The sequence below is a fragment of the Lissotriton vulgaris genome, chromosome 10 (assembly GCF_964263255.1).
Source record: "Lissotriton vulgaris chromosome 10, aLisVul1.2, whole genome shotgun sequence".
In the NCBI taxonomy this organism is placed as follows: domain Eukaryota; kingdom Metazoa; phylum Chordata; class Amphibia; order Caudata; family Salamandridae; genus Lissotriton; species Lissotriton vulgaris.
In genome coordinates, this window is record NC_141698.1 from 889,403,131 (window position 1) to 889,416,415 (window position 13,285).

General features: G+C 46.1%; 1 protein-coding gene across 1 annotated transcript in view; it reads right to left on the reverse strand.

Moving 5' to 3' along the window:
• LRRD1 (leucine rich repeats and death domain containing 1) overlaps nucleotides 1–13,285 on the reverse strand; it is a 337,071-nt gene that overhangs the window by 82,643 nt on the left and 241,143 nt on the right. Inside the window, exon 3 of the mRNA XM_086941848.1 lies at nucleotides 13,032–13,230. Coding sequence (XP_086797974.1) covers nucleotides 13,032–13,230 — 199 coding nt within the window. The remainder of the gene's footprint in view (nucleotides 1–13,031; nucleotides 13,231–13,285) is intronic.

Sequence of the window (13,285 nt, forward strand, 5' to 3'; positions counted from 1 at the left end):
ACCAGAAGACTCAGAAGAGCTGGGGACACAAGGAACCACCCAAGGTAAGTACCCAGGCCCCCCCCGGATGCTGTGTGCAGAGTGGAAACACAGCCACATGCCCAATGGAAGTCAATGGAGAAGTCACAGTTGCAGTTTTAAAGAAGAAGAACCCATCCCAGAGGACTCAGAAGAAACCCTTTTGAAGTTTGGACGTTGCAGACCCACCCCACCTGGAATCAGGTTACTTGCACTAGGAAAGCCAGGTGCATAGGGTGAAGTGACATCCGAACCTGCCGTAGACGACAATAGAAGACTTTGAAAATGACTCTGGAGAAGCCTGTAAAGGAGTTTGGTGGAATCCAAGAGTAGACTCTTCAAGCGGAGAACCTGCAAGCAGAGGGGACAGAGTCTATGCCACTTGGAAGTGACCAGGAGGCATGGAAACACAACGCCCACCTATGCCTGGAGGTTTAGGAGTGAAGACAGTTACCTTGTCCCTGCAGCTGTGAGGACCAGGCAATGCTGAAGAAGACCAGGAGCTGTGCACGAGCTGGCCCACATCAGGTGTCAGTGTCCAGGTGTCTGGCGGGAGCAGCAACAAGCCTTGGTAGCCGCAATTGGCATAGAAAGCAAAAAGATGCAAACGTTGGGACCAGCAAGGTCCAAGGGACTCACCAACAGCAGGAGAATCAGAACACGCCCTGAGCAAGCAGGGGAGCCCACTGCAGCAAAGGAAGACCCTTGAAAGGACCCACAGGACCTCAGGCAGCTCAGCAAAGGTTGCAGAGGATGCAATGAGGATGCTGATCTTCAACGGATGAGGTACTGGAGGCTTGAGCTTCTTGTAGCCCAAAGATCTCTGGAATACAGAGCCAACAAGCATTGGCAATGGCAAGTAGACGGGGTGCACAGGGGTTCAGTCCCAGCGGCTCCAACAAGGGATAGTGTCCTCAAAATTGCAGAGAAGGCAGGTCAGGCCTCAAGGGAGCTGCAGAACCACCACCTGTGTTGCTGGGCCTTGGGAAGCCCGCAGAACGACAGGAGCAGCAGACCAGTCAGCTTCGTTGCGGTGACTGCAGATGCAAGGGATATCCTTGATGCCTACAGGCCTTCTGGAGAACCTGGATGTAGCACAGACACAGACGACTCAGAAGACTTGACCGCAAGACCAGGAGCAGCAGGACTGTTCCTTGATGCAGTCTTGTTTCCAGTCAAAGCCCAACGAAGTTCAAGTATCCAGACGGTCGAAGAGTGCTGTCTTGGTTTCAGAAGTGATTCTTGTTCTACGATGAGTATGAGGACCCTCCCACAGTGGAGAACTTCGGTACCATATAGAAAGCGTTAGAACTTCACCAAGGTCCCTCCTAGAGGAGGGGCTGGACAGAGGGGATGATCCTGTCCTTTGGACTTTCTCCAGTTTCTTGCCAGAGCAGGAAACAGGGGTTCCTGAACTGGCTCAAACTTTGTATGCAAAGAGGGACTCAAGAATGCCCTTCATAACAGTCTGAATGCCTGGAAGGCGATCCCAACCCAGCCCAATACATTAAATCCTATCTGGGAGGGGGTCACAACTCCTGTGACAGTAAACCTATTGTTCTACCTTCCCCTGTTTAAGCTCAGCTCAGCGGCAGGAGGGCAGAATCATGTCTGTGGTTGGCAGCAGCACTAGCTTGCTGGCAGACCCTAAGAAACTGTTACCGGGAGTACATGGGGGTCTCCTAAATAGCCCCCCAGTACATGGGATCATATTTCTAGCACCGGACATTGCTGATTTGGAGCAGAGCACATGGTTTGTTTTAAGGTCATCAAATGTCTTCTGACAGCTAACTGTCCACTGAACTTTCTTAGGCATTCTTTCGGGGTGAGATCATTAAGGGGTGTTCCTATGGATCCATAGCCCTTAACAATCTGTCGTACTCACTAAGGCCCAAGAAAGCTCTGACCTTAGTCTGAGTAGTGGGAGCAACCCAGTCCATGATGGTCTAAATTTTGCTATCCAATGTTGGAAGTTGGCCTCCAACTACAAAGTGGCCTGAATACACAACTTTACTCTGCCCTATCCGGCACTTTGAGATTTCTCCATAGTGAGGTCTGCCTTCTGCAGGGACTCGAGTAGCCTCAAGTACATTACTGACGTAGACCAAGTGATCCTCCCAGGTGGAGCTAAAGACAGATATATCATCTAGATATGCTGCACTATAGATGTCCAGTCCTGTTAAGACTTTATTCACCAGCCTCTGAAATGTGTCAGGGGCATTTTTGAAAGCAAAAGGCATCACAATAAATTGATAATGCCCACTGGGGTTTGAAAATGCTATTTTTGATTTGGCATCCTCATAAAGTCTGATTTGCCAATAACCAGCAGTGAGGTCAAATGTACAGACACATTTGGCAGAGTCCAAAGTATCAATCAGTTCATCTGTCCGGGGAATTGGATAGGCATCAGTCCTAGTGACTTCATTGAGACCTCTATAGTCAACACAAAACCTAATCTCTCTCTTATTATCCTGGATATGAGCTTTTAGTACAATGGCTTCAGGGCTAGCCTAAGGACTATATGAAGGCTCAATGACCCCCTCCAACTCCAGCATCTTTTGGGATTCTTTTCTGATGCAATCTCTGACATGGAAAGGCTGTCTGTAAATGGTGCTCTTCAGAGGCAGACTGTCACCTGTGTCCACTTCATGGCTACGCCATGTGGTTTGAATGGGTGTCAGAGAAAGAGACCAGGAAACTGATTGAGAACATGTCTGTAATCAACTTGCTGTTGATCAGTGAGTCTGTCTGCCAAGACTACTCCTTCAACTGATCCATCAACAGGGTCCTGAGAGAAAAGATCAGGGAGAGGGTCACTTTCTTCCTCCTGACCCTCATCAAAGGCCATGAGCATCCTCATGTAAGCCTGATCAATAAACGTTTTCAGTTGATTCACATGAGGCACCCAGTGGGGACTTCTTGGAGTACCTAGGTCAACTAAGTAGGTGACCTAAGGGGCACTCCACTTGTCTTGAAAAGCTGCATTTTCTCTCTTTACAGTCAAGAGTTTTTCTCTACCTTTGTTTGCAAAGGAGAGCCAAAGGATAGCTGCCCACTGCCCCTGGGGAATCTTCTGAACTTTACAGGCCCTCTCTAAAGCAGAATCCCACTTATGGATGTCATCACCCTCCTGGTAAGAAAGGACTATCCTGCTCCAGTCCAAGTGTCAAAGGGATCTTCCCTAACTCTAGGTTCACTAGTCCTGCTACCATGGGATTATAAAACGGAATTCTTCCCAGCCCTCTGCACTTCTAGGGGGTCCTTATCTAGGGCCAACACCTTCTTGATAATGAGCTTGGCTCGCTAAAGTTTGAGCAGGTGGTATTTCCTTTCTAAACATTTCCCACTTCCTGCCAGAGATGGAAGTCCCTACTGAAGTGTCAGAGGAGGCTGAATTAACCTGGACTTCCCCTGAACCTTTTGTACCCTCCCAGGAGGAATAACGGGGGTCATTGTGGGGGTGGCAGTATAGTTGTTGCAGACTCCCGCCCTCTTCCTGCTCCTATATATGGCAATCACTAAATGACGGCGCAGCGGGCGGGCGCAGTGGGTGCGCTGGCGGCGCGCCAAAGGCAAGCCTGTCTGCGCCCGTCCTCACCAAGACATTGTTTTTCACCAGGATCCCTGGCCTAGCCCGACCAGAACTCATGTGCTACGATAGGGAGACGCTTATTGCTTTAAATCGAGCGTTCGGAGCTGGGGGGCCCCTCTAACACAGCTAGGTGAGACAGGCTTGATTTGCAGGGCGTGTGGCTTCTCCACCCCTGCACCTTGTCGGGTGGGGCATGAAAGAAGAGGAGGTTAACAAATGCTACTCAAAGTATACCAACTAAATGTTAGGTCTCTTGTTAAGCACCATATGGAGGTGCAGTCGTTTCTTACTGAGGAACTGCCAGATGTTCTTTTTATTTGTGAAACATGCTGCGTGACAACATGGCTGGAATTCTCAGCCTTACTCTCCCTACTGGGTACCTGATTAATAGGGACTCCAGGGGCGGTGGCATAGCCATAATTTATAAAGCTCAGTACCCCTGCTCCTTTACTAGTGAAGACATTTAGGGGTGTGAATGTGCGCGTTGCAGGATTGAAATAAGTGCACATTTTACCCTATCAGGACTGTATGTTTACCGTCCCCCAGGGCCGGCGGCTAAGTTTATCGGGGCACTATTAGAGACAGTCAGTTCCTTAATGGTGGGATCCGCTAATTTCTCGATTCTGGGAGACTTGAACCTCCATTTTGATCAAACCCAAGACTCGACCATTTATAATCTGTTGGCGGATCTGGCAGCCCTACAGCTGGAACAACTAACCAGAGGCAACTCATATTGCCGGACATATACTAGACCCGGTCTTTTCGAATATTCCGGCTGTGAGTATAACCCCGCCTAAGCCCATGGGATGGACAGATCAATAATCTAATTGAAATTAAGTTGGACATCATTGAGCCTTTTAGGCCAGATAGAGAGAGCCTGGTCCTAAAGAGGCCTTGGCATAAACTTAAATCAGAAGACCTACATGCCGCCCTGGGCGCTTTTCCCTCAATAAGCCTGGTTAATCCTGAGTTGGCCTACACTGCCTTTTGTGACTGGATTTTGGGAGGCTTGGACACTCTCATTCCGGCCAAATGGACAAAGGGGCGTACGTCTAACTCAAGCCCATGGTATAGTGAGTCATTGAGAGCCCTGAGGAAAGAATGTAAGAGGGCACAGCGTGTATGGAGAAGGGATTATAATGGCGGAGACAAAAAAATATACTTGACTAAAATAAAGCTGTACCATAAAGCTATTTGTTCTGCACGTGCTGCATTTTACGCAGAGGAAATTAAAAACAGCTCTAACCCCACTAAATGTATTTTTAAAATTGTAAATGAACTTAAGAGTGAGAGAGCCACCTCTACCATTATAACATCTGCACAGCAGTGCGAGGAACTTGCTACCTTTTTCATTGAAAAACTAAAAAAAATGTATCAATCATTTCTGCAGCATCCCCAAACGACATCTATCCCTGATGGGGAAAAGGCTGATGGCCCCACATTAGCTTTAATCCCGGTGATGTCTAGCGAAGACCTTATTAGGCTATGTGGCAAAATTAAATCTGAGTCCCCGTCGGATCCTATGAGACCGGCACAATTCATCGAGTCATTTACGCTCTTCCAGCAGCCGCTAGGTGAGATACTCAACCTATCCTTTTCTATGGCTATTGTTCCGGAGACCTGGAAGCAGGCCTGGGTCTCTCCTATCATTAAGAAACCCACCTTGGACCCTTTAAAACCGGAGAATTTTAGACCTATTTCTCTCCTCCCGTGGGTGGCGAAGATTGCCGAGCCCATGTAAATAATGTTCTTTCTCAATACATGAGCCTTCATAATATTCTGGACCCATCCCAAAATGGCTTTAGACCAGGCCATAGTACCGAATCTGCCCTGCTAGCCACGTCTGAACATCTGCGGGCGATCTTAGATGCCGGTCAGAGTGCAGCGCTGATCCTGCTGGATCTCAGCGCTGCCTTTGATACGGTATCGCATGACATTCTTTTACATCACCTTGAGGCAATAGGGATTACCGGAACCGCCTTGGAATGGTTCAGGTCTTTTTTGAGGGATAGATCTTTCCGGGTATCGGCCCCGCTGTTTCTTTCCCAATCCCAGTCTATAGGCCAAGGGGTTCCTCAAGGTTCTGCATTAAGCCCGTCTCTGTTCAATCTTTATGTCCAGCCATTGTCGGCTGTGGCAAAGAACTGGGACCTAACAATGGTATCATATGCTGACAATACCCAGCTTGTGATCACCCTAGCTGAAGGGCCATCTACATCGGCCACTAGGTTCAGAGACGCGATGGCAGCAGTGACCCAGTGGATGGCAGATAATAGTCTTCAGCTTAATGCGAGCAAAACTGAGGTCCTACTGGTGGGCAAAAACACCGCCCTTTGGAATGAGCATTGGTGGCCGGCATCTTTAGAGACTATGCCAATGCCTAAGACCTTGGTTAAGAACTTGGGAGTTTGGATGGACTCCTCGCTTAGCTTTCAGACCCACACTAAGCGAGTGGCTGCCACATGTATGGGCTTGCTAAGAGGCCTCAATCCTCTCCTGAAGTTCTTTGAACCAGCAGTACGACAGCTCATTGTCCAATCCACTATTTTATCTCGATTGGACTATGCTAGTGTGCTATTCTTGGGGGCCAATAAAGCCGAGATTCAACGACTCCAACGAGTCCAAAATTAGGCAGCTAGGATTTTGGTGGGACTTCCCCGCCGATGCTCGGTCAAAGCTACGATCAAAGGGTTACATTGGCTTCCGATTTATGCCCGGATTCAGTTTAAAGCTCTGTGTCTGGTGTTTAAGATCTTTAAATCTGGGAGCCCCGAACTTCTATGTACCCTTCTGACCCCATATGTTCCTCATCGTAACCTGCGCTCGCTAGGACAACACCTGGTGACTGTACCACGGATTAAACTCTGCCGTATTGGGGGTTGGTCGTTTCGGTTCATGGCAGCTAAGCTATGGAACTCCTTGCCGGCCCATATCCGTGTAAGGGAGGACGTGCTAGTTTTTAGGAAAGCAATTAAAACCCTCCTTTTTCCTTCAACATAGTCTTCTGGATTTTGTCTGGATAGCTCTCATTGGATCTTGTACCATTTAGATTTGCCAGCGCCGGGACGCCTCTTTGCTGGGGCAGCTGCGCGCTTTAAAAAACACTTAACATAACATAACATAACATAACATAACATAACATACCCCTAGGGCCTCCCTTTGTGTCACTGAAACTATTCCCTGGGGGACTAGAGTTCTCCAGTAAGGGGCCTCCAGACTCCTCCTGGATATGCCAGAAGCAGAGTTTGGCTCATCTTCAGGAGCATCCCCATCCATATCCAAGTTACCCTGTCCATCTGACCTTTTTTCTTGGTAGCAATTACTGTTCCCCAAAGATGACTTCACTGTTAATACCCAACTCTCCAAATGTCTCTTGTAAATACATCATCATAGTCTTGAGCAAGGCCTCCACACCTTCAATTATTGTATCAATTAAATGCTCAATATGTTGGCTAGAAAAATCCTAGCATGAGGCATATTTGCTAGTTTGGTCATTTTCATAGTTTTTGTGAGCCTCTCATATAACAACGTTTTTGTGCTTTACTGCATCCCACTCACTTCTCATTTGTGACCTTCAATCCACTGTATTCATGTGTAAGGTTCACAAACAAACATTGTTTCTGGTGTTCATCACTAACACCTCATATCTGAGCTTTGCCACACAATTAATTCTGCATATCTAACTATATCTATTTTCTGTGAAAATCTCATTTGTGTCTCTCACAGCAGGCTGTTTTACACTGGTGAGCATCTCTATTCCACACAAACACTGTAAATCTCATTTTTGTGACATCCCACACAAGGATAATTCGTATTGCAAAATTATCTTATAGGGTGGCTTATATTCCTATGCAAGATAATGTGGTTTGAGTGCACTCTACACTTATGTCATCAAGCTGCAATAGCGCTTCTCATAGATTAGACAACAAATGTTTTTGTATTGCTTTGTACACTTTGCGAAGAATTGAGGGTTTCTTCACCCTCCAGCCTCAGGAATGCAGGCGATAAACTTACAGTGTTTGAGAAACTATTCTCGCTCTCCTTCTAGTGCCCTGCTAAACCTGGGACTTCCAAAAAGGATCCGACTGACTTCCATACTCAAACAGACACACAGAATCCTACACCATACTGTTAGACCTGTCAGCCTTAGGATGGACTTCCCCCAAACTTTTTTGCCTGCTTACCTCCTCTTTTTGTGATCAATTTTGTTGCTCTGAGGACTCTGAGGAGTTTACCTCTGCTCAGCAGTGCTAAAGTGCATGTGCTTCTCCCTTAAAAATGTGAACATTGGTGTATACACGATTGGCCTTTTATATTTACTTATAAATACCTTGTACAGTGTTACATCATATACCCAGGGCCTGTAAATGAAATGCTACTAGTGGGTCTGCAGTACCGATTGTGTCACCCACACAAGTAGCCCTTTAAACATGTCTCAGGCCTGCCACTGCAGAGCCTGTGTGTGTAGTTTTACTGCCAGGTTGACTTGGTATTAAAATCCCCTTGCGAAGCCTTAAACTTCCTCTTATTATACATACATCACCCCTAAGGTAGGCCCTATGTAGCCCATGGAGGAGGGTGCTATGTTGCTAAAAGGTAGGACATGTACTTTTATGTTTTGCATGTCCTTGTAGTGAAAAACATCTACATTCATTTTTCACTAATGTGAGGCCTATTCTTCTCATAGATTGACATTGGGAATTCCTTAATACACTCTTTTAAGGTGGAGTTCCTGGTTAGAAAGGAGTAGCAGACGCATGTTTTATAACTTTGGAATGGCAATGATAAATCCTTTTTACTGGTAAGGATGGATTGCACATTTCTATTTAAGATGTGCCACTTTTAGAAAGTGGACATTTATCTGCTCTTACAGCTCTGTGTGCATGCAGCCTGTCTCCAGTACACTTCAATATTAGTCCAATTGCATTTTGAGAATAGGAATGTCGCAAAGAGCATTCAGTTTATATTTCCTTTTTTTCGTCCCACCTTTGTTTGCTTGATGCATGACGGTGTAAGATTCAAAAACATGTTTTTTCACATTTGGTCTAATTACTTTATGAATGTAAATAACAATTAAAGCATATTTGCAAACTGTGACTACATGCCTGCCATTATCAATGTTACACTACAAAACTATGCAATTGTATTTTTTTAACAGAGCGTACGGCTCTCAGACAATGGCCGATTTGTAAAAGGTCACTGGAAAGTCCAAAAGGTTGTCCCTGTCCCCCCCAGAATTTTAGTGTCTCCTACGCCCCTGCCCTTATCTTCACTCATTCTCTACTTTTCTGCCCCTTGAACACCTCCACCTCCATCCTAGCCTTCCCGTCATAGCCCTCATCTTCCTAGCCCCCCAAATACCCTCAGGATGTCCACACATATCTTATTACTCTCTCTGCCCCTCCTTTTCCTGGTCTCTCCTCACCTCCCCATCTCCACTACTTCCTGTTCCACTTCTCTCACTGACTGCCTAACCTTACCTGTCACCCCACTCTGTGCTACCCATTCACCAACCTCCCACCCACTCCATCCATACATCTGTCACTGGACCGTCCTCGCTCCTACTTGCTATGACTTCATCTCAATTCATCCCCCCTTTCTTCTTCACACATCTTTCACTGGTTTGAAATGACAAGGTGGTGGAATCATAGAGTTGTGCATTAGGGAGAAACATGTTCACTGTGTTTGTGTCATGGACAAGCTTCGCCAGTGTCACAACTACTCCGGCTTGAGGTGGTCAGGCAGCGAATGACAAAGAAGGGACATAGAGCTGAAGCCCAGCAGAAGAGGACAGTACTGATTTGGGGGCTGTGCCATAGGCGCATATACCATTTGGGGTTTTTGGAGACCCAGGTACTCTCAAGAGTACACTGGTCACAGGCAGAGGCTTAACCACAGCTGTACCTGTTTTCACAGTCCCTAAACGCCGCAGTCCCATACCATATACATTGACCTTGGCTTGCATGGGGTGATTTATTCCGAGTGGTGTAGCTGTTTGTGTGCCACGGATCCCTAATTTCTGGGATGTTCTTGTGTTTTTGTAAATGTCAGCTTTACTTCCCTCAGGCTTTTTCGTGTTGCCATTTGCTTGTTGCTACACTTTTGCTTACAGTCCAGTGTTCTTTTTCAAGATTATCTTCTGGACAGACAAATAGCCTTGAACAACACTTTTTTGGATTGCTCGAGTAGGCCCATGAATTATACTGACATTTCAAAAGAAACAAGAGCCCCCTGAAATAAAAGTGAAAAAATACTTACCTTTAAAACGTGAGGGTTAAGCATACTACTCACACTGAATATGAGCCAACGTGAGTGGTAAAATATGCTGCTTGCAACCTTATCAGCCCCCACTTCTTAACCCCTTCGACGCTAATGACAAAGCCAGCTCGTCATGGGCGTTACCTGCGCTGCGCGGATGACGAGCTGGCTTTGTCACGTTACGCGGGATTTTTAAAAATGCCGCGCACAGCGGGAAAAGCCGCCGCGGCGATGCGGTTAATAGAATGGATGAATGTTTTTAGAAACAGTTAGAATTACGTTTCTTTTTTGTGTCTGGCTCTCTTAGAGCGCTGTTAAAGTGAATCGGGTACTACTCTCTGTTATGACAAAACAAGAGTGAGAAACAAAATATGTTTCCCACTGCCTGAGGTCACTAGGAGAAGTGCTCACTTCCACTGCCTTCCCTGGGTCTCCAGAGATAGGAACAAAGATGGCGCTGGGGGTTTCTCCCCAGGCCGGACTCTCCCGCCATCTTCTGCCGCTCTCAGGTTTCCACAGACCCGAGGGAGGCGAGAGAGTGTGAGCGTTGGGGCAGGCCCGTGCTGTAAGTAGCTTTCACAGAGAGTATTGGCGGGGGGAAGGTACAGAGAGCATGACGCATGGTTGCTTTTCAATAAGGGGGTAAATAAGTAGGGCTGCAGGTTTGGTGGCAGTGCACAGGTATTTTTTTCAATGTCTGGAAGGGAAAGTAGTGGAGACCTGACCATGTAATGAATGACTTTGCCATTACTGTTCAACGCCTCCATAGTTGTCGAAAGCAGGGGCAGATGATTACGACACGGAGGAGGCTACATAACATACAATTGTAGATTGCTAAAAATTGAATCAACAGGGATCTTTTTCACCACACGATTGTGAGTTGCATCATAGACCACTCAAGCTTCCCTCTAGTTCTCTATTTTTTTAAACCATCTTTATTGGAGTTTCAATAAAATAGTACAGTAACACAACAACTGGTGCTGCCAAGGCTGCAATAGTGGCTCAGGAACGTGACGAGCCGGCGTTACTCCACACATTAAGGAGTATTTATAACAATGATACAACAACTCATGTAACTGTTTGCAAGACCACGCGTAGCTGTTAATACTAGTGAGCATATGTGAAGGAGTTTGCTAAACAGTCAACCCCAGGACACCAGGTAATCCAACTTCGCTCTTGTTCGCTATTTGATGAAACTCAGCGCCTCGAGTGAAAAATATTGCCGTTATTTGCTATTACCGATCTATAATTCCATATCTTCTGACAGTTCGGTGCCACGCGCTATTAAGGAAACATTTAAGGTCCTGTGCTTATTTAGTGCAAGGGCGGCTACCGTGCTATGGCGGAGAAGCGTGGCCCCCCCCCGCCACCACCCTCCAAATCATGAAAAATAAAAAGATAAGAAGAGGGGAGTGGGGTAAATTAGAGTTGCGAATTTGACAATCTAAGACAGACCAAAGATCTAAGGGGAAGACGGTGTTGTTACATGCTTTCCCAGATGCAGGCCTGTGCCCAGTCCAGTGGGGAGCTAAGCTGAGTGCAATCGGTGGTGCTAGACATGGGTAATTTTTTTGTCGAGATAATGGGGTAGTGGTGACCGTTTATCAGTTACTCTGGATAATTCGAAAGGCCCTGGCTAAGCCGGGGGAAGTCCAAGGAGATTACGGGACACACTCGTTCCGCATCAGGGTGGCCACGGAGTCAAGTTTGTGGCAGGGACAGGATCATGCAGTTGGGGCGTTTGTCTTCGGAATGCTTTCACCGGTATGTTCAATTGGGGAAACAAGGGTGTTGATGAGGATGTCAGTTGTTGGTTCTCATATATGTTTTTCTTTTCAGGTGCTGTGGTGGGACTGAAAGCGCTGAATTGTCTATTTGGATCATAGGACACTCATTCGTGAAATGGGCTGAAAGGCATGAAATCCAAAAGGGTTAAGGTTTGAATCTCAGGCTCGACGACCATTTAAGATCACATGGCACGGCAAAGGTGGCAAAAATTGTTGGAAAATGTAAAAAAAATTGTTGAAGCGACACACATGCCCGGATATATTAGTTTTGCATTTAGGGGAAAATGACTTGGTGGTATGTAAAGGTTAAGCTTTGCTAAAACAGATGAAGCGGGACTTAATGGAAATCAGGAAACAGTGGTCCAGGTGCTTCATCTTGTGGATTGAATTCCTCCCAAGGAGGCGGTGGAGGGGAGGGGGGGTGGGGGGGTTGAAGTCTGCTAAAGTTGACAAAACTAGGGGGCACATTAACAGAGGTATGCAGGTGTTTTGTAGGGACAAAGGTTTTGGTCGGGTGGAACACTCGGAGTTGAGGTATGAGGCGGTTCATTGCTTTAGGGGAGACTGTGTTCATTTGTCTAGCTATGGGATGGAGCTTTATTTGATACAATTGAAGGAAAAGTCCGACAGGACCTTGATAACCAGAAGATACAATAACTGTGCCTAAATGGAGGGGGGTGGGTCAGAAAAGACTAAGAGAAGGGGAAGGCCTTTTCTGAGTGGTGGTTGGCAGCAACTTTTGACATGGTTACAGGTTAAGATTAGGGCTGTGAACAGAGGTGAAGCAGGAAAAGGGGGAGTGGCAGGAAAGTTGCACCTGGAGAAAGCAACAAAATAATAGTTAAGATGTAAGATACTTAGATAGTGAGATGTTAATAGAAGTAGGTTAAAGGTTACAGGAGTTTAAAGGTCAACAATTAAATACAGAGTAGGAGTTAAACAGTTGCAAGGAAGAGATGTAAAAGGGTGGGAATGTTAGGTGTGGAAGGTCAGTGAAAGCAGGTAAACAATTGTATAGTGAGGCTTAGTTTTGTAAGGCGAAGGCCTAGGTTATTTTATGATGTGCACCTGTCTTCAATAAAGTGGACTTTTTCACATTAAAAAAAGCATGTTTGTGGTCTTTGCTGTGCCCCTCTGGCCCAAGTAGCAGCATACACATCTCATGTGATGCCCTGCTGTGTAAAGTTCAGCATTAACAGCTTTTACAAACAGTTTCCAGTCCCGACAATAGGTCCCAGGCTACCTATATGGTACCTGGAAGTTGAGAATAAGAGATAGCCAGGGTGCACCAGTCTCACATTTAGCTTTGTTTTGATAAAGCCAATAGTAATTAATGGTGTTTACTGATCATTGTACTACAGCAAATAAAGATCTACCTTTCAAATCAATCTTCTGTAGGCTACTCAGTAGTGCAATGGATTTTGGAAGCTGGTGTAGGTTGTTGCTTGTTGCATTTAACACAGCCAGATTTTTCAGTTCCCCAATATTATCTGGAATATTTTTTAATGCATTAAATGAGACATCAAGCTCCTTCAAGGATTCCAGATTTTGAAGTTCTTCTGGCAGTTCAGTGAGCTGAAATAAATATTCATACATTATTAAATATGTGGCGGTGTTGTACCAAATAAAC